We start from the raw sequence: 21,620 nt of genomic DNA, 5'->3' as shown, positions 1-21,620 counted from the left end.
CCAGCACACCCCAGGGGAGGCCTCGATCCCCCAGTCTAGCACTCGAGGTGGCTCATGAGGCCAGTGGGACTGCAGGCCTTCCCCGCCTTGCTGGGGGGAGCTCAGGCTAGGGACTTCCGTCCGGCCACTGTCTCTGCACCAGAGTCCCGAGGCCAGGCTCCTCCCTGGGAGGAGTGCGGTCTGTCCCGCGTCAGAGACCAGCAGCCGGCAGCGGGGCCACTGGATGTGTTGTCTGAGGTCCCCGCGTATGTAACCCTGGAGGAGCGCGTGGCAGGCCCCCAGGCCCAGGCCTGCGGCTGCCCCCAGGCCCAGGCCTGCGGCTCCCCCCAGGCGGACTTCAGGGGCCCGGCAGGGTTGTCTCTATTGGGCGTCTGTGCCAGAAGAGCACGGTGTGTTCTGTTTTCCTCGTCGACTCCAGGGAGGCACAGGGCGGCTTGTCCCCGGCGCAGGGACGAGGTGACCGCGCCATCCTGCCCCGCTCACTCGCCCTCTCAGGGAAACGCTCCCAGGGCAGCGGGCTCTGCGGTGACAGAGGGACCTTGTTCTCGGCTCCGCGCTCCACTCGGGGACCTTGTCTTGCTTCTCCTTCACGGCAGTAAGCGAACCTCCCGCATCTCAAATGTGCTCGTGGTCCAGGGGAAATAGCCACTTCAGTGATGCACGGTTCATTTGCTGCGTGTCTCCTACATAAGGAGAAAGGAAAGACATAAATAGCAGGTCTTTGTGATGCATGTGGTCAGCAGAATGTCCCCAGTCATCGCTGACTTGGGCGTGAAGGTGCAGTGCCCGGGACGGAGGTGTCAGCTGGGCGCCACCCCCGGCCCCAGCACAGGCTCCTGCTCATTTGGAGGCCTGTTCTGAGGGGCGTCGGGAAGCGCCCCCCCAACACCCTGCCCCCTGGTGTGCTGCATGGGAGAAAGCCCCGTCTTCACCCAGCCGCCCCTCCGTGGGACCCACCACCCGCAGCCTGCATCGCCAGCAGCTCTGTGAAGAGCCGTTTTTCAGAGTGTGCGAGGCAGTGTCTCGGAGAGGCGTGCGTGTGTCGCTCGCCTCGGTGCGGGTGCCACCAGATGCTCTGCACGGCGCGTGCAGACGGGAGTCAGCCCTCAAGTGCACTCCTCCTGCTGAGTGCTGAGCTGGGAACAATGGGCAGAGGGAGAGGAGCTACTTTCCAGGCACTTCCAGCGTCATTTACAAACCCGATGCGCACACACACAGAGCAACCTGCCAGTAACAACAGTCTGAGTGACAAATAACTCGGTATGTGAGCGAGCGGTATTTCTCAAACCTCTTTTCAAGTCGTGGAACTAGGTTCCAAATTACCTTACACAAAATCTCAACACCTAAAACCTGTAGGAGGCGGGCCTCTTTGGTTAAAGATGTGGGGGGGAGGCCAAGGGGGCCCCTGCCCTGGTTTTCCCCTCGTCCCCAGTGGGACTCCGGGGGGGTCGGAGGCAGCTGGGGTTGCAGGTGAAGGTCTCTGAGCTCAGCACGCAAACACGGGGCAGGTGGAGGGCAGGCGCGGTCCGCCGTGGCTCCGACACGGAGGAGAAAGCTCCGAGTGGGAGCTCCGAGTGGGAGCTCCGAGTGGGAGCTGGTGGGTGGAGGCTGGGCGGGTTGGGATAGCTGGGGAGGCCGGAGGGAATGAGAAACACGCAGGGAAAGGAGCACAGGCGACCGAGGGACTGAGGCGCAGAGAGAGAGAGAAGCCAGGTCTCGAGAGGATGGTGGGTAGGCGGGAAGCAGGAGCTGGCCCAGCCGGCAGCGAGGTTGGGACGCTCTGAGAGAACACACACAGGCAGTGGGCTCCCTCTGAGGGTCGGAGGGGACGGAGCGGACGGAAGCCCTCCTGGAGAAGGCAGAGAGCTGGTATTCACGGCCCAGCTGTCCCCTTCCTCTCTGGCGCCTCCTGGCTCCACCGGGAAGGCAGGGAGTCGCCCACCTGAGCCCCTCCCTTTCTGGGTCTGCAGAGCCGCGGGTCCCCCCTGCTGCCTGTGCTGGGCCGGACACTTGTCCCCTCCACGCAGCCGGGGCCGGGGTGCTCCTGCCTCGCTGTGGGCAGCCGAGCCCATAATGCCACTTTTCTCTGCTCTTAAAGAGGTTTGGTTTTGCTTCCCTCCCCGACCGCAGGGGGATTAGCCATCGTGCAAAGAGGGAGAGGCCTGTGTGTGGCTGTACCTCATTGTTCCAGGAGAGCCTATACCTTCGTTTGTATAAATCCCAGGAAACAGGCACTATGGCTCGGCTTTATATTGTCAGAAATGTTAAGGGTTTTTTTTTTTTAATTCATCAACTCCCCTCTTTTCATTTTGTGTACGGATGATTCCTCTTCACTTGGTCCCCATGGCAACACTGGATAATGCTAATGAAGCTGCACCATCCTAAGCTCTCCCACAGAGCATCTCTGTTAAAATAGCCATGAAACCACCGTCGCATTTATTATCTTCTTTCCCGAAAAGAAATCAATATTTTGGAATTCTTTTCATGATCAGACTGAACTTCCCAGACCGTCTGGCTGGGATCAGGGTCTCTAATTTGGAGACGCTTTCTGGAAGATGACAGACCACCCTCGGGGCGCCGCCCCCTCCCCCACATCCGCACCCCGCCCGTGTGGGCGTGCAGGTCCTCCTACAGGACTCCCTGGCCCCACGGCAGTACCGGGGGCTCCTCCGGAGGGCAGACCCACGTGCCGCCCCCAGGCCCTGAAGCAGCAGCTGGGGCGGGATGGGGAGCGCTGATCGAGTCCTCCCAGGGAAGCGATGCTCACTGAAGTTCGGGGACCGCTCGTGCACAGGATGGGGGGTGGGCTGTGGTGGACAAGACCATCCGGTTTGGGATGAATTCTGTAACGAGATAAGAAATCATCTCACTGTGTTTTTTTCCGTCACCTAACGTGCTCACACTGTGACATAGCCAGGGAATACCAATTCATGCTAAGATAGTGTCTAACAGTAGAGAGTGTCGGATTGATTTTAGCTACTGAAAAGAAATGTTTTCTAATCCTTGTTTATCATTATTAACAAGCACAATAAAAAGCGTAGTAATCATCATTAAGCCTGTAATAAGTAATAACACAGACTACTAAGTTTTGTTCAAAGTATTTTTTCTGGGTTTTTTTGTCTGTCTCTTTCTTATGTTTTTATGTGCAGATGCTGACAAGCCTCCACCTTTTTGAAAGGTGTTTTAAATAGTGCCCTTCCTGCCTGTAGTAACTCCTCCTTAGATCCTGAAACACGTCAACACCAAGCAGTAAAAGCAAGGAACGTTTGGAGGCCGTGGCTTAGAGAGCAAAAATGAGAAGCAGATGCAACAAGAGTTGCGTGAAGGCGGAGATTACCCCGTCGGTGGGTCAGTCGGGTGACACATTAAGAGGCAGGAATTCCCCAAACTCGGGCCGGCAGACATGGGAGTGCCCGAGGCAGTGTGAGTGTAAGGCATTTGAAGGTGCTGGTGTCACAGAGACAGACCCCGGTGCACGCCAGGACTCTGGGGAGAACCTCAGGACGTCGTGTTGGTGGTGGGCAGGCCCGCCCTGCCCCCCAAGCCCGGCTGCCGGGCATCCCGGCAGAGTCAAGCAGGTCCAGAGGGCAGGTCAGGCTCGCCCGCTCGGGAGCCCCAAGATAGCGTCGCCCCAGGGAGCAGCCCCAGTGTGGCTCTGGCCTCTGACCTCTGGCCTGTGACCGTGGTCCACACCCTGGGGAGCACCTGGCACGGCTGCTTCCTCTCCATCACCACTGCCCCTGTGCGACCCTCGTGGGCCTCGCCAGGCCGCTGCCCCTGTCTCCTCCCTGGGCGGGCTCAGACCCCCGGGACTGCCGACACCCCTGGCCCTCCCCTGCGATGCGGAGGGCACCTGCCGCCGGACAGTCTGCTCCTCATTCTCACCGGCCCGCCGGCCCGCCTGCCCGGTCCTCCGGCCGCAGGAGCCTCCCGAGGCCGCGGTGGGCCGACCTGGCGCCGGTCCTCCCCCGCTCTCCCGGGGCCTGCGCAGCCTTCGTGTGTCACGAGCGCCGCCTCCCTCCCGTGTGGCGTGTGTCCCCGCGTGCGCCCTGGGAGCGGGACCCCCGCGGTGCCGCTCAGCCCTGTCTCCTCGCGCGGGGCCTCACACACGGGATTCTCGGTGCTGAATCCTCCCAGGGCGGGTGGGTAAGAGATGTTGACACGTGGTAGCCGCGGCAGTAACAGGCACCGCGGTTCTCCGGCAGCAATTCTGATTTGACATGTTTCGTCTTGTCCTCTCATTTACCAGCAACGTGAGCTCCTTCCGCGCCCCACACTTAACTCCTGAGAGTTACAGACGTGCAGAAATGCTGGAATCCTGTAAACACAGTGACCGCTTACCTACCAGGGATCTGGGAAGGGGACGAGTGTGTCCTCCCCGCGGGCAACGGGGCGCTGCCTGTAAGAAGGGGGGGGGAGGGGGCCACAGTGGGCGGGGTCTGAAGCGGGTGGGCGGGGCAGAGTGGTTCTGTGCGGGTCTGAGGTGCTCACTTACCGAGATCCCTGGACCGAGCCACTCGGACCCTAGAGAGAACCTCTTCAGCCCTTCCCTGTCTCTACGTCTCCACCCTCGCCCAGAGTTGGGCGGACTAGGGGAATGTGGCCGGGATTGGAAAATTTTTTAAAGTTCTGGTTTCTTTCCGCCGGTTTATAATGTGCTTTGATCTGGCTGCATCTCAGGAAACAGTGCGATGCTCTGCGTGGGGAGCCACGAGGTTTCCGGGGCCTGTGCTGGGCGGGGACTTCTCAGAGGGATGCATCGTGGCTGACGACACCCCCGTGGCTCCGTGCCGGTGAGCGGGGCACACGCAGTTTCACCGCCCGATGACGGAGCGAACACTCCGAAGCCGCTTAGCCGCTTTGCCGCTTTGGTTTTTGTGTCCACAGTTACTCTTGCTTCTCCCTGTTGGATGACCATTCGTTTCGTTTATTAACCGGACGAGTCTTCGCCCCGCACCTGCAGCGTGCGGGGGTCCGGGCTGGGGGCCGGGCCAGTGCCCGGAGCAGAGCAGCCGGCCCCCCCACCCCACCTGCCTCAGACTCCCAACCCGCCAGAGCCCCGGGCGCGGCCGCACCTCCTCCCCCCGTGGCGCGCTCCGTGGCCCCGTCTCTGTGGTGCGGAGAACCGGCCATAAAGTGAACGCGCTGCGCAGCGGAACCCAGGCGCCAGACTCGGGGCCCGCGAGCGACCTGCCAGGCCACAGGAGGGGCGGACGTGGGGTAGAGATGGGATCGGATGACGCCACACGGCAGCCGGGGCTAGACTTCATCAATAATGACCGCTTCGCGTTAATTTACCTTCCGCTGCCGTGGGCGAAGCTCGTGGAAGAGGCCCGCACCCGCCTCGCCCGCAGAGCGGCCCTCTGTAGCCGCAGTGCGGACCTGCGGCAACCGGCTCCCGCGCCCCCGGAACCCGGACACTTTAAATGTGTGCCGGCTTAATGCGAGTGGTGGTCGCTAACCAATGAAAGTACTGAGCGTATCAAATAAAATCCATGGGGGGGTGGGGCGGGGGGTAGGTCTGGCGTGAGGGTTGCCAGCTGCAGCCTCCGAGAGAGAGTCCGAGCCCCCCCGGGGGGTGTGCGTGCGGCGTCTAACTGGAACGGGGAGCCTCTCCCGCGCCCTCCTCTAGGATCGCCCACCCGTCTGATGGAAACGGAGGAGGAGGAGGCCCGGCTGCATTGTCACTCCAGTTACATCCCTATTGTTTCGCAGTCCGCCGAAGGCAGTATTAGCTCACCGTGGTCATTAGCAATGAGTCTAATTTGTGCCTGAGACAAACATCCAATAATGTCCATAGCACGTGTCCCAAATAAGGCACAGGACGCACCGGCGCGGCGGTGCCACTCGGTACTCGGGACGTGCTCATACCAAAAATAGCACCTGCCGTCTCTCTGAAACGCAGATCCCGACGGGCACCCTGCGAGGCACCTGGCAACCCGGCCCCGGCCCCGGCTTCTGTTTCCAAGTTCGCCAACTAAGTGGCCGTGACTGAGTGAAGGCCTTAATCATTTTTCCTACTTACCAAAGTTAATAATTCATTGAAATTGAAATTTAATCTTAATTGAGTGATGGCTGTATCTCAAGCTTGGAAAACCCTCAAATACAAGTTTTTTTTTAAAAAAAATCTGGCTATCTAATGGGGACCTTATTTAGCCTTTATGTATAAACTCCTGAAAATCATTTTACCATGTTTTATTTTGGCACAAAAAGTATTTTTTCTGTGGATTAATGAACATTTTCCTCTACATATTTATCTCTGTGCCACCAACCTGCCTTTGTGGTATTTGGGGAAAAACACACACCTTGATCAATGTCCTCCTCTCCACGTGAGCCGTAGATGCATCAAAATCAAAGTTCTTAGCACTTTTGCTTCAAGTAGCATTTTCCCTGATGCCCGCGTCACTCTGCAATCACTTTTGTACTTTCTGAGATCCTCTTATGCTTTCCTTCCTGATATCAGCCATCGTGTTAATGAGGCAACAGGCCAGCCTTGTGGCGAATGAGTTGATTTACTCAGCTGCTGGGGAATTAGAAGGACGTTTAACCTACGAGCAGCCGTTCTGATTTTGTTTCATCATCCCCAAATACAATAAAATAAGATACAGCGAATTTTCATATTTTTTGCATGAATTAAACTGAATCAGGATTAGTTATTCTGTCACGTTAGTAGAGCTAAGTGGCAGAGTTTTGTTAGCCTTGTTTTCCGGGTGTTAGAAGGGAGTCCGTTTCCTCCTCACAAGACTCGCCTCACTAGTCCCTGAGAAGTGGGCGCAGAGGCTCCTGGAGCAGCCAAAGACCAGAAGGAGGAAGGAGACAAAAGTAATTCCTCCCCCCGTTCAGCTCAGCTTTCTTTTGGTGTCTTTGATTGGCACTTCCTTTTGTTTAAAAATAGCACCCATCGCCCTGGCTGGTGTGGCTCAGCTGGTTGGGCATCATCCCGCAGAGCAGAAGGTCCGCAGTTCCATTCCCGGTCAGGGCGCGCGTCTGGGTTGCAGGCGGGCGGGCACTGCCAGGGGCGCACCGGGGGCAGCCCATCCGTGCGCTCTCTCACACCGCTGTCGCGCTCTCCCCCCCGCCCCCCCTCCCCCCCCCCCCCGTCCCTAAAAATAAATAAGTAAAATGTTTTTGTTTAATGTTTTTTAAATAGGGATCATAATATAAATATGATTTTGTATAATTTTTTTCCTGAACACTTTCCCATGCCACTAAATCTCTCGAAACACATTTTGAATGGTTTGCCTAATTTCCAGGACTCGCTCAGTCCTTCTCGTGTTGTGGGGCACGAGGCCGTCTGTGCTGTGTCCTGCCACTGAGCCAACTCCAGCAGACCGGAAGCTGTGAGGACGCCCCTCGGTCTTGCAGCCCGTGGGCAGTTGTTGCTGGGAGGGGCGAGACTTAGTCACCAGCCAAACTAACTTCCAGACCTCGTTTCAGAGCCTGAGGACTGATCAGCCGCCTCCGCGCAGGGCGAGCTGACGGTGATGAAGTCGCACGAGCTCAGCCGAGGGGGGGGGGGGGGGGGAGGGGGGGGCAGCTGGCGGGGCCGGCCCTGCAGCCACGCCCTCCTCTCTGACATGCGCAGAGAACGGGACACCACCCCCCCCCCCGCAGGTGCCCTGCAGGGGGTTCCTTCAGGACTCGGCTGCGTTAGCAGTGGCATCTCATGGCCAGCCGCAGGAACCTGAGGTTAGAGCGTGCATGGATCGCCCCAGGTCCTGGGCGCTCAGGGCACTTGCCTCGTGGTTTCCCGAGCCCCCCGGTTCGCTCAGGCAGCGGGGGAGATTCCAGCCCCCGGGCCAGCTTCAGGCCCTGAGTGACCTCGGAGCCTCGGAAGGCACCTCTCTGGGCACTGGATTAATAACGTCTTCGACTTCCCTCGGGGCTTCCTCCGTACCGCGGGCTGCCAGGGGCCGTCAGCTCCCAGCGGGCGCGTGCGTGGTTGGCGCGAAGCTCCAGCTGGGACGGTTTCCCTCGGAACCAGTAGTAACGGATCTGGGGACCGGCCCTGTCTCATTTCACCAGCTGTAGAGTCTGCTCTGCCTAACAGCCAACACTTGGTGTTCGGGCTTTAAAAAGAGAGAGAGGGGATGCAAAAGAAATGGCTGAGTCCCACGAAGAGCTGATGGCCGGTGCTTCAGAGGCCGGACGATGGCTCTCTGGTGTGTTTCTGATCTTCAGACTGAGAAAGGTCATTACTCCACCTGGGCCCTTGTCAGTAACCATTTCCTGGAAGAATGAATGACAACTCTCGTACTGAAGACAGTCACAAAATCTCATGTTGGGGGTTCACCTCTCCCCTCATTTATTTTCATGCTTCCTGTCTGAATGTTACCGCGTGGAACATTTTGCCCCAAATCCTTCTACTTTTTAGCATACATGGTCCCTCTAGAATTGTGTCTGTTTTTACGAGTTTCTTTATCATCGTTTCTCCCCTGAAAGACACCAGTCCTCATTCGTTTAATCCTTTTGCATATCAAACCCTCTAGTCAGAGTTCTTGTGTCATTGGGCTTGTTTTTACTTGCAGTTTTTGTAATAGAAAACTTTTTTAAAGCAAGGTGACCTGAACTTCCCTTTGTTCCAAATAAAGTCAGTTTGTTCTTTTTTAAATAACACCCTTTGATTTACACCATGCCAATCAGTGGCTTAGCATTGCAGGCAGTCTTTTAAGCCCTGTGCTGAGAGTTTAGTCTCGGCCTCTGCTGGCATTGATTCCTCTGGTTAAGCGTGTGTTCCTCAGCGTCCGGTAGCACACGGGCACCAGGGGTGCACGCGTTTCCTGCAGACCACGTGTCCGTAACTCTCAGGGCGGTGTGTCTGTCCACCGCGAGTGTGAGCATGCGCTCCAGGGCGGCCTGCCCTCGCCGTGTGCCCCGCAGCCTCAAGACATTCCATCTCCCTCCCCGGCGTCTTCCAAGTCACCGAGATGTTCTAAAAAGCAGTGAAGTTTTAAAAGATTATTACTGAGCCACGTGTGCAGGCTGCTTGCCCAGACTGATGGGCCTGAGATGGCCAAGCTGCCGGCCAAGAATCCCCAGCTGCACTCGGGAGCTCAGCCGGCGAGCCGGAGCGGGGCAGGCGGGGGGTCTGGACTCCGAGGGCCCTGCAAGGAAGGTGTCTTTACTCTCTGTGTTTTAGGTTATGTCATTTGCCTTAAATGTTCGTGTATGCAAAGCATACAGTGCATGATTACTTCTGTATCAACACATTGAAAGCTACAAAGCTCATTCTCTCCATTGAGGAAACGTAACGACAAACAGCACTTCATGCCGGGGGTCGTCTCGGGCAGCGTTTTGCAGACTCACAGAGGGCTACACTACGAGACACGACGCCAGAGGTGCTTTCCGTCCGTGGGGCACCCTGGCGCCTTAGGCCCCTCGCCCTTCTCTGACAGAGGCCCCAAAGCTGAGCTGTGCGAGCCCCCACGCGCCTCCTCTGCCCCAGTGCGAGCGCGCTGAGAGTGCGTCACTGTCGTGAGCCGGTGCTTCTGCTCTCCTGGCCTCGGGCACACCCCTGAGAACTGCGCTCCGCAGTCACAGCGGAAGCGGCAGGGCCGTGGGGAAGCCAGGGGCCGAGGGCAGCCGCCCCGGACCGGCAGGACAGCCCAGCACCCAGCGCAGCCCTGGCAGCAGGCGCCGCGCGGCTGCGTCTCCACCCTGGACGTCCCAGTCCACCGCCCCGGGCGCTCTCCGGACGCCGGCACCCCCGCCGCCGCCTCCTGCGAACAGACTCCTGGGGGGGGGGGCGGTGTTTGTTTCTCACGAAGTCCGGTTTCACCGCAACCGAACGTCAGGCTCAGTCTGTAGCCCTCCATCCGTCTGTTTAGTTTTGTTTTTCAGACTCGTTTTTTCAGAGCAGCTTTAGGTTACAACAAAACCCAGAGGGAGAGACACTCCCCATGAACGCCGTGCCCTCACACTGGAGCCATCTCCCCCGATGCCGGCCGCCCTCACCAGGATGGGGCGTGTCCTACCGAGGGTGACCCTGCAGGGACACATCGCAGGGACACCGAAGTCCATCATTCACCCTGGGGTTCACCTCGGGGTATTTATCCCAGAAAATGTAAAGGAGGATAATGAAGAGAACGTTCAGGAATTTTGATAAATTTTCTCCCAGTTCTTTAAATAATGCCAAAAGCTTGCTCTGATCGCTACAAACCATTGTTTTGCTGAGAAAAAAAAAATGCATATGAACCTATACAACTCACATTTATACTGGCACTATTCTTCAGTTTAGCAAATGTGCATCAGCAAACTCACATTAAAGAACATATTGTGCCTGACCGGTGTCGCTCGGCTGGTTGAGCATTGTTCAGCAAACAAGAGGTCACTGGTTCCAGTCCCAGTCAGGGCACGTGCCTGGGGTTGCAGGGTTCAGTCCATCCAGGCCCGGGTGGGAGGCAGTCAGACCACTGTTTCTCCCCACTGGTGTTTCTCTTTCTCCCTTCCCCTCGGCTGTGACACGAAAGAAAGTAAAAATAAAGAAACATAATTTCTTTTATTATTGTAAAGAGAAAAAATATAAAAGAAACAGTGCATCACTAAAGATGAATTTTATTACATTTCATAAATAAAGTCAGTTTTGTTTTTGGTCTGCCTCCTATTCACAAATGTTAAACAAAGCGGACTGAACTACAAAATTGCTCACATTGATGAATGAAGACATCAGACACCAGGATAAAACATGACCCAGCTACTTAATGTTGTAATAGAGAAGATTCGCCCCGCACTCAGAAATGTAGGAGTCCATCCAAAACACCAATTACTCTAAATAGGGAATATTAGATAGGTAATTTACAATTTCTAGTTGCCAGTCCATTTCATTAAAACACTGATTCAGATACTCCTTCCCGAGTAATTGCCTGTCCAGTCCAATCAGTCAGAGGAGGGCGCCCAGCCTCTGTGGGTGGGCGGTGCAGCTCCCACGGGCCGCTCATTGGGCAAGCGGAAGGCGGGCCCTGGGGCAGCCAGACCTTCCCGAGTCGGAGCCCCCCCTCCCTGCCCACCCCCCTCGCGGGTTCCAGAAGTAAGAGCCTCCCCCCCACCCCCCCGTCTGCTTGGTCCCCCCATTCCTGCCCGCCTGTCGCTGCCAGCCGTCAGCGCCTTCCTCTCGTGGGCCCCGCTGTCCCCGTTCCCGTCAGCGGCGCCGTGTGGACGAGTGTGCGGGTGACTGTGTAACGCAGCGCGGCCGCATCTGCACGCCACTCCCTCTGTATTCTGCATCTCCCCTTGGCAATGAGCATGAGAGTTAGAGAAAATACTTCTGAAGAAACTACATGTGCTTAACCGCGTGTGTTTTCGAGCATTCTTGAACGGTAGAGATCTTGTCTGATTTAAATGCACAGACCGAGCAAGCGTTGATCTGTTCGGGCCGCGGAATGGGCCCCTGAATTAACGCGCGGGAACGGCTGACGCCTGTCGTGCAGTGCGGCCCGTGTCCCTGCGCCCCCAAACCTGCAGACGCTGGTTGTCGTGGTGCTGCGGCCAGGAGCCCAGCTGCCCCGGCTCACAGGGCAGCCACTCATGCACTAACTTCCTCAGGTAACCCCCAGACCTCCGCTCCGCTCTCGGGTGAGCTTGAGGACGGACCGGCGCTCCGCGGTGGAAGCGCGCCAGGAGGGGGGACCCTTGCCCAGGACCCGGTGGTGGGCGTCGTGGGGCCCCGGGGTTCTGTGCAGCCGCATCAAGAACGCGCACACCGCCGAGCAGCGCATCTCCAGAACTTGGAGAACACCAGGCTCAGGGACGCGCGCTCCCCGCACCCCTTCCCCACACCTGACAGCAGCCGCTCCACTTCCTGCTGCTGTGAGTCCATCCGCTCCAGACGCCTCCCCTGCGTGGGGTCCGCTGAGCCTGGCTCGTTCCCCTTAGCATGCTGTCTGTCCCCCAGGCTCACCCATGCTGTTGCGTGACAGACTCTCCTCTGGAAGGCTGAGTGTCTCCCACCGCCGTCTCTGCTTCCGGGATCACCTTCATCCACTCCCCCATCAGCGGGCGCACGGCCGTCTCCACCTCTTGGCTCGCGTGAGCGGAGCTCCAATGAGCATGGGTGTGCACAGGGCCCCCGGTACCCTCCTCTCACATTTCCTTGGATGAATACCCGGAAACGCTATGGCTGGGCCATGTGACGGCTCAATGTTTTATTTTCTAGGGATCTCCAGCCTGTTCCCATAGCAGCTACACCAGTTCACATCCCCCCCAGCAGCGCCCATGTTAACCAAGGGTGCTGTTCCCTTCCTCTGAGCTTCGGGGCCTGGTCAAGAAGACTAGATCGAGTGTTTTCCACCTTCCAACACACCCGTGGGGCCCTGCTCTTGGGGACCCCACGGTGACTTGTTCAGGGAGGAGGAGGCCATTCTGCGGTGTGAGAGAAAAGGACCCTCCAGAATTTAGAAATAAAGTTACGTTCCTGGAGTTTGATTATCAGGATAAAATGGACACACAGTCAATCAGTGGGATCGACGGGGAGTCCCGTGGGAAGGTGCGGTCCGTGGCCAGCAGATCGAGGGCTCAGAGCAGGCTTGAACGCACCGTCCGAGCGCGACCACACGCTTACGGGAGCCGTGCTGGAATACACTGCGCTGAGATGAGTGAAGAGTAAATGCAAAGGAATGTCCGCTTTGGAAACTAGGTGTTTGTTTGCGTCACTTTCCAAGTCAAACAGCAAACACAAAGAAAACCACCCCGCCAGCCTTGCTGTTCCTGTTTTCGTGACGCCCATCAGTTAATGAGGGGACCCGCGTGTGCTGAGAGCAGCTGATGACTGGTAGGGTCCGGGCGGAGGGAGGCACCCGGTCCCTGCTGGGGTGCTGGCCTGTCCTGTTCCATGTTGTTTTCAGCATTTCGGCGGCGACGCTGCACAGAGCCGGCCGCAGGCGCTTCTTGAAGGGCAGTGATGGGCGGGGGGCACATTCTGCAGTTCCCAGGGTGGGGGGGGGGGAAGCCCCTCATGCATTCTGTGTTCGAGTGGGCTTCCCTCCTCCCGTTAGACTTAAATGGGGCTCAGAAGCCTCCCAGCCGTCTCACTGTTCCCTCAGACACCAGTAGCCTTTAACCGACTTGGCCGCCGTGACTCCTCGCAAGTATAGGGTTGCCTGTGTTGGCCCGTGGGAATGCCCAACTTCATGGGCAGTCTGTACCCCAGACCCTTCCTCCCAGGCTTGCTGTGCTGCACAAGCTGGCCTCTCGAGCGGCAGACTCGACTCGGGCGTGCAGCGTGGCAGGCCCGGCAGCCTCCCGGACCGCCTGGGTTATTAGCTCCTGGCCGCCAGGCAGCGGCCCCCAAGGGGAGCGGGGTGGGGGGTTGTTGTGCAAGGGGCTTGTTGGGAAGACACCGGAGGAGGGCGAGAGAGGAGGGCCTGACCCCTGCTCGTAGAGGGGAGGACAGAGGGCCGAGTGGGATCCGGGTCCTAGCCAGTTTCTGGCCAGCCCACGTAGGGTCCTGCTGCCCTTGTCCCACGTTGCTCAAGCTCCCTGTCTCGCAGGAAGGAGGCCGTCCTACCGTCTTGCAGCTTCCGGTCATGGACTTGAGAGCAGCACCAGCTGCTGGGCCTTGGCACTGGGGGGGGGGGGGGGGGGGCGGTGTGAGCGGACCCTGGAGCAACCTGGAGCAGCCGGAGACGCAGCAGGGACCAGGGACGGGTGCGGTTCCCCAGGTGCCACTCTTCTGTGCCGGCATCTGCCTTTCGACCAAATCTCCAGGGCTTCTGTGCATGGTGAGCTTCGGGAAGCACCGCCCTGAAGTAAGAACTGGACACTCTGGGGGCCCCCCAGAGTCAGTAAAGTGGCTCCTAATCATCACAGAGTCCCTGCAACAAGTCGGCCCTCTGGGGATGGTCTCTACGGCTCCCTTGGGTGGAATCGTTGTTCAAGTGACAACTGGAGCAGATAACGTGTTGTCAATATGTAACAAATGTGTGAGCAGAATTTCCACCATGCCTCGCCTCTTTGCTGGCGAAGCTGGATATAGCATTTTCTTCCTCTGCCTGTTAGAGCTTCAGGCCCCTGCCACGAAGACCGTGCAGGTGTGCGCCCGCCGTCTTTTCACCCTGCCGTAGGGAGTAGGCACGGTTCTCTGTGCGCAGGGAACACACCGACCCGCTGGGCCAGTCTTGCTGGGTGACCTCTGCTGGCCCCATGCTGAGTATGGGGGCTCCCTTGAGGACAGAGTAGACCACCGAGTAAGCCTGGCCACAAGGCCTTGTCCCCCCTTTTGTGGACATTCCACAAGTTCAAGATACCCACAGGCTCGTGCGTGCTCAGGATGCGCCGCGGTCCCCACGTGACCGGCGATGCCGGCAGGCTTCAGTCTGGGGCCTCGATTCTGTTGGGCGTCTCCTCCCTCTCCAGTCCGGGCTGGGAGTCAGGATGTCTAAAAAGGGCTCCGGGCGACGGAGTTCCAACAGATTTGGAAACCGCTGCCCCGAAGTAAAGTACATGCTTAGCGTTCAGCTGTACCCCACAGAAGCAATCTCTGAGTGGAGCGGTATGGCTTACTCTCTGTTCCACATAACATTGGTTTTGTTGGTCACTGAAGAAGAACATGAAAAGTTAAAAAAAAAAAAAAGCAAATCCCTAATTAAATGTAACAACTTTGTTACTCTCAATAATACTTACTGTTATCTTAGAATCCCTGTAATTTGTACATTACAGACATTCCAGGGGTTTGGGGAAGGCTGTTACACCAAGGCCACAGCACTAACCATCTGGCTGCACTTACAGTCGGATTCTCAGTGCTGGGCAGAGGAACTTCTCCTCACGACGGCCAGCCTCCGGCGACCCCTGCAGTGGGACTTCCCTGGGACCTGAGTTAAAGGCGTAACTCCAGTGGCGAGCACCTCTGGGTCATCGTGCTTTCTTTCATGTCGCTAGGGCAGAGATCTGGAAATAGGTGCGACTCAGTCCTTGACCTTGAGCCGTTCACAGACGCCCCTAGCGGTGGCGACAATGTGAATAGTTCATTACCACCGAGGGTGTCTGCTGTTGTTGGGCCTGGAGAGATGGACTGGGTCAGACTCACCGGAGGACCCAGGGTAGGGGGTGGGGGGTGGTGCAGAATCAGGGAGCATGCACACACAAGCTCCACTTCTTGTGTTTGGGCCACTTACTAGCGCTGTTAATTTGGGAAATTATTTAACCTTTCTAATTCTCAATCCACTCATCCAGGATATGGGGGTTACATTAGTGCTCACCAAATAAGGTAGTGAGAGTTAGCTGAGAAAGTCCCCTAGAGCATTTTGCTGACGATTCACAAACAGCAGAAACCTAGTGGTGTGAGTTCCTGTATTAACGGTGCCTGTTGATACATGGTTTGTTTTGTGCAGGCAAGCGAAACTGTCTCCGTCAAATGTGGGGGAAAGGCTGGATACGGTGCTGCTTGTTAACTCCCAGACGGCGGGCAGCGTTCACTAACGTCGCCTTCGCTTAGGACACTAGGACGGAGCTGCCCGCTGTCATCCCAGTGAAGGCAAAATATCGGTGCGGAGTTTCGTGAGTGTGATGCTTATGTCTCTTTCTCCCATCTGCTCTTCCACTTGTGGCCTTAAGTTCCTGCAGAATTTAATCTACAGCCAGCTGAAGAACTGCAGAATCCCAGAACTCCTTGATTTCACCGCCCGCTTTAATCAGTCATTGGTAACATACCAAATTTCGTTTATGAGTGCCAAAGTGCTTGCACGCTGTAAATACTCCCCTGTTGTTGTGCATACCCGTGTTTCGCTGTCCTGGAGTTAAGTCATGTTATGGAACTGAGACAGGCAGTTTGGCTCAGCGCCCGTCCACCGTCACGGATCACCGCGGGCGGCGTGTCAGCAGGCGTCTGCTGTGCGTCCCCTGCCCTCTCCAGCACCAGTGGGGGGGACCCCTGTGCCCACCAACCCTGCGCCTGCTCTGCCTGTGTGTCGCTGGAGCTCCTCTGGGCCTTCCAACAGGGCGTGGGCGCCGCAGCCTGCGGGCCGGACCCGCGGGGGCAGTGCCGGGCGGGGCGGGCCGGGCCTCCGCGCTCCCTCCGCCGACTCCCGGAGAGCGCATGCGTGAAGGCCGCCGCCCTCGCCCTCGGGTCACTCGTCCAGCTCCTGGGCCGTGATCTGCACGAACCAGTGTCTGGTTCAGGGGAGTATTCCGCTGCAAGGCCCTCAGAAATGAGGCGCAATACGATAAAATAAGGGGTCAGATTTGACAGTGGGATTGTTTAATAGGAACCTAATTCCAAAGACGTTTCTCTGCAGCACAGCTGTCGTTCCTGAAGAAGGCTCTCGCCCCGCCTCACATGCCACCTGCCTCCCCCTGCAGCCTGGCGCCTAGCCACCCAGCAGTCCGCACCCGGGGACAGGCCCCCCGCGGACGGCTGCGCAGGGCTCCTGGCACAGCCGGCAGTAGTCCGGGGCCCTGGACTCAGAGCTGTACACTGCATCATTTCAAAGCCGAAAGATGCTGTTGGTGATGTTAGGAAAAGGAAAAGCACAGACAGGGAAAAGGTTTAGCATGTATGAGGTCCGTCTGGGAAAAGTCCAGCCACTGTGAATAAGGAGTCTGCATCAGATTTTGTGTTGAGCTTGAGCATCCCTCCGCAGAAACTATTTGGATGATTCAGAAGGCCGCAGCTATGGGGAACTGGTGATTTCATCACAACAACACGCCTGCTCATGCATCACGTCTTGTGTAGAATTTGGGGGGAATACATCAAATCGTCCAAGTAACTCGGCCCCCCTACAGCCCAGATTTGGTGCCCTGTGACATCTGGCTTTTCCCAAAACTAAAATCACCTTGGAAAGGGAGGAGATTTCAGACTGTTGGAGAGATTTGGGGAAATACAGCAGGGCAGCTGATGGCGACTGGGAGAACCGTGTGAGGGCCCCAGGTGCCTATGTTGGAGGGGACTGAGGCATCGTTGTCCTGTGTACAATGTTTCCTGTATCTTGTCTTCAAGATACATGTGTCTGTTTTTCATTGTACATGACTGGGTACCTTCTGGACAGCCCTTGTATGTCTAGTGATTGAGCATTCATCTCTCTTCACAAGAACCTGGATTATGATACATAATGTCACAACAAGCAAATGGTAGCTAGAAATCAACACTGAAAATTCCAACTGGGCCACCCAGCCAGCTTACACTGTGTCAACTTAATGTGAGAGCTGTCTTCTCCTTCACTCATGAAGTACCAGAAACAGAAAAAGGTTTGCATGCGCAACAGGGAGCAGCCAAAAAGCCTGCCCTGGCCTCACCTATAGCTTCAGTGCATACCCTTTACTTCCCACTGAGCCGTGACTCTCAGCCAGAGGTCGCAGTGGGGCCATAGAGCCTTAACCCGGCGTGCGGGGGCCTCCCCTCCGGGCGCCTCCCGAGTTGTTGCCGCTGGCCAGAGTCCACGAAGGTTTAAACAGCCGCCCTGACACACGCAATTACCCCCTCAAGCCTGAAATAGGGCGGTTGGAGCTGGTTTGCCGACGTCCTTGCCTCTGGCCGCAGCAGCTGTTTAAAACAGCCCTACAACATCCTGCTGTCTGGCACTGTGCGTCGTTTTTGAAGATGCGTAATGGCTTTAGGGTCCTTTCAACGCAGGGGTTGAAGGACCGTCCTTGCACAGAACTCGCTTCAGCTCCTCTGTGTCTTCCCCCTCCCAGACAGGAAGGATTGCATCCTGGAGCCGCTGTCCCTGCCGGAGCGCCCGGGCGGCTCCCCCACGCCGGCGGGGTCTCCGTCTCTGCCCTGTGCCTTCTGCCAGGAGCACTTCCCCGCGGCGGAGCAAGACCAGCTTCTGAAGCACATGGTCATCGAGCATAAGATGGTCATAGCAGACGTCAAGTTGGTCGCCGACTTCCGAAGGTAAGCACTGCTTTCGTTAATCAAGGAGTTAAGTGTATCATTCCTCGGAGGAAAGGCAAGGCGTGTGCATAACCCTGTTCCTCCGCAATTGTGAGAATTTCTTTTCTAAGTTTCTCCTTAGACTTTCCAAAAAAAAAAATCTTTGCACTCCTCTGTCTTCTCAAGTGTGTAGGTTGTATTCGAGAATGTCACAAACTGTTGCCAGTCCCACAAATTCTGGAAACAGACCAGCTCTCCAAAGAGTGGATAATATTCCCCTTGCCACATTCCACAAGACTGTTGACGTTGTTGATCTCCATCAGACTGATTGTGTGTGTGTGTGTGTGTATTTGAGGCCATAGGCATTCTCTAGCTGAGTAAGTCCTTCCAGAAACTCCAGAGTAGACTTGGTAAAAGGCCACCAAGGGTTTGGCAACCGGGAGCCTAGGCACCTTTCAGGCCAGAAGGGTGTTGTCCAAAGAACTCTCACCAAAGCGACGTGAGGTGGTTGGAAACCAGAGAAGGAACCAGGCACCCAAGAAGCCAAGAGGCCGGAGGGTGCAGGCCGTTGGAAGACGCGCAGGCAGAGGGCCTGGTTAGGGAGGCACCGACACTGGGCGTGGGTGAGTCGGAGGCACCTGGCCTGCACCACTGGGGCCCACAGGGCGCCTGACTGCGATGCCGGGCCCTGACTCACCGTGAGCCGCTCCCGCACACAGGTGGCGGGGCAGGTGTTCCTCGGCCCCCAGCCCGCAGTTCCGGGAAGGGCCGGCCCAAGAGAACGCCTTCTTCTCGGCAGCTGCAGCGGGGTAGCTGCGCGCATGGCAGTGTGAGCTGGAACTGGATGAGCGTTTTCCTTAGAAACAGCGTCTGGCGTGGTCACCGGCTTTACATGGTTACCGAAAGCACACGTTTGGATAGATCCGACAAGGTCCCATTTTGAGGTGTCTGTCCTTATTTCCCTGCACAACAGAGTAGCCCAGACACTGTCATGTCCCCTCATCTACACTCGGTGGCCTCGAGACCGAGCCGGTCCCGGCAAGCCCCTGCTGCCCTGTGGCGGGCCTCCCAGAGCCGCAGGCTGTGTGCCTGGGGCGGCCGAGGGGCCGCAGGCTAAGCCCAAGTTCAGACTTGTGACCCCAGCACGCTCCCTGAGCACCGTGAGCACGTCCCCGCATCCGTAAAGTGGGGCGACACCAGCCCGCCGAGACTGTTGGCCGTCACAGAGGGAGGCCGTGGAAGGCACCTGCTGTATGACTGTGTCAGTCTCGCTCCTCGGTGGGCAGAAGGGTCACTGTTGACCGGGACTCGGGACTTTGGACCCAGTGATAAAATGTGGGGGCCCATCACCCCGAAGAGGCATTGCATAATAAAGTGGGCACTTGTATCAAAAAGAAAAAAATGCATTTCTGATGTGTTGTATAAATAAAGTGCAGTTAACATGTACTTTAAATTTGGAAACCTAAATTCTCCTTGTCAGCTGTCCTCCTAAGTAATATTTTTACTCTCAGGGAGTAGATATGTGATTAACCCAAATGGAGCAGGAATATACGTGAGTAAACTCTGTTCCCTTTAAATACCTTTTACTGTATCTAGTCTCCTTTAGGCAGTGCCCTCCCACTCTGTAGGGAATCTGAGACTGCCTCTGCAACACAACACAAGCAGGCACTGCGTGGTCAGAATTCGTTTGGAATCTTTTCACTATTATCTGACGTTTCCAAACCTCGGAACAGCAGTTAAAAGGGGGAAGGGTGGGGGTGGAGGGGACAGTGAAGGGTTCAGTGAGCATAAATTAATTTACCCAGAACTCCTTTACAAGTTGGATAATTCACGTGTACGCACACACATATAATCCGTACGTATACACACTTGCACACACAGCTTCTCGGCAGTTGTTGCTTCTGAGCAGAATAAGTAATAAAAATGATAGATGACAAATAATAGATAAGAGATGGACTTAAACCTTGTGCTTTATAACAAATAAGCTGGAAGCATTCATGTTAAATATATTTGAGATTTTATTTATTGGAACAAAATAACAATTCTCGGGTAAAGGCAGTACGACAAAACAAACATAAAAATTCTCTCCTTTGAGCCATTTAACATAGTTATTTACACCGAGCTGTTTTCTAGCTTTACTCGGTAGATAAAATTTTTCTAGGAGATAAACGTTAACTCCTTGATTCTCGGCCCCTTCTGTATTAACTTCCTCTCGCTCAACACATCTCAAATCCTCATTCCCTCCCCCTGCCCCCCCCCCCCCCCCCCCCCCCCCCCCCCGCCGTCAGTGAACACGCCAGCGGGGCCTGGGCAGGCAAGGTACCATTACAAAAAATTTTCTTGTGAGACAGTTTTGTGACACATGATCGAAGTTCTTCCAGAAGATAAAAAGTATTTGCTGGTGACCTAATAATTACTTTTATAGCTTTTTAATGAAATATGAAATGCTTTCATAACTCATCCAGATAAAGAGTTCGTACGACAGTATCTCCTGGCTGCCTTTATGTACGGAGCAGCTGCGACTGCAGCTTTAAAGGAGCTGGAGACGCGGAAAGAAATGCAGAAGGGAGGCGGGAGGCACGGCCTGACCCCGTACCGTGGGGAAGTATGTTCCGGGGGGCGGGGAGACGCCGCAGGGAGCCTGTGTCGAAGATCCAACACCTTTAAGCTGCCCTTCAGTTGGATGCAATTTATCCGGATGCTTCTACCAACCACAGGCAAATGCATATATTGACACCTCTTCATTCCAATTGTAAACCTAAAACGTACCGGTAGATGTTTAACTAGGTGGGATGCATGTGAAGTTTAGACTTAGGTCAAGTGCACACTGCAGTTCAGATCTACCGTGTAGTGTACTACAGTATTCCACGTATTTCAGTTGTGTGGGCATTGATGGGTATAGTTTGCTTTGTAATGTGATTTTTTCCCCCCGATGTTGCTGTCACCCAACTTTTGGCCAGGACAGAAACATTCAAATGACAGCCTTGTGCCAACCTGTAGGCCACCCCACCCTCCTTCCCTCCGAAGCTGCCCAGCAGCACTCAGAGACGTTCCGGGACCTGGCAGCAGACAACGCCGCGCCCAGAGCCCTCGCTCCCTGCTCTGGGAGCAGCGAGACGACCTACCCGGTGGGAAGGGGTGGGAAGGCTGCCAGACGAGGGCGCCCTTCGGTGTCCTTCTCTCCCTTCCTCCCGCGGGAGGTCCTCCCAACCCCCACCCCCGCCCCGGAGGCAGCTGCGGCCCGGCAGGCAGCACCTCCCGGCAGTGCACGTGGGTGATGCTAGCGATCGCCTCCGGTGTCCGCCACCCGGAAGTAAACTTGGACGCGGAGTGGGCGTGGGACGGGCGCTGTCCGTTCAGCACCCCGGGCGGCAGTGCCCGTGGACTGCTGGGGTCCGGACGCCGCCCCCTGCTCCCCTGCGTGGGGCCCTCACTTCCTGCCATCGCTTGCCTGGACAAGCAGTTCCAAATCCACACCCCAGACAGCTCGGTCACCCTCCAGCGCGGAGGCAGGAGGTCGGGGCAGGTCGGGCCAAGGGCTCCTAGCAGGCCGCGTGCTGTGTGGAAAAGGAAAGAACGCCTTCTTCCTTTGGAGCTTCCTTTCTGTGGCTCAGCTTTGTCCCGTCAAGCATTCTCCTTGGTCTTTAAGAGGAAAGAACACTTCCCGTATCCACTGGAAGTCTAAGTCTGGGGCTCGTTCCTGCAGTTGCTCATGCACCTGCCGCTAAGCCCGTGGGCATCGTGCAGAGGCAGGCAGCCTGTGTGTCAGGGCTCATTACGGCCTTGGAGCCCTGCAGACCGACCACAGGGGCACTGA

General features: G+C 56.5%; 1 protein-coding gene across 1 annotated transcript in view; it reads left to right on the top strand.

Annotated features, from left to right (window-relative positions):
* Positions 1–21,620, top strand: part of ZNF277 (zinc finger protein 277) — a 66,747-nt gene that overhangs the window by 15,099 nt on the left and 30,028 nt on the right. Inside the window, exon 2 of the mRNA XM_028525958.2 lies at positions 17,623–17,824. Within this exon, the coding sequence (XP_028381759.2) occupies positions 17,623–17,824 (202 nt within the window). The remainder of the gene's footprint in view (positions 1–17,622; positions 17,825–21,620) is intronic.

Source organism: Phyllostomus discolor, chromosome 10 (assembly GCF_004126475.2).
Source record: "Phyllostomus discolor isolate MPI-MPIP mPhyDis1 chromosome 10, mPhyDis1.pri.v3, whole genome shotgun sequence".
NCBI classification, from domain to species: Eukaryota; Metazoa; Chordata; class Mammalia; order Chiroptera; family Phyllostomidae; genus Phyllostomus; species Phyllostomus discolor.
This window is presented reverse-complemented; position numbering and strand designations above follow the sequence as displayed.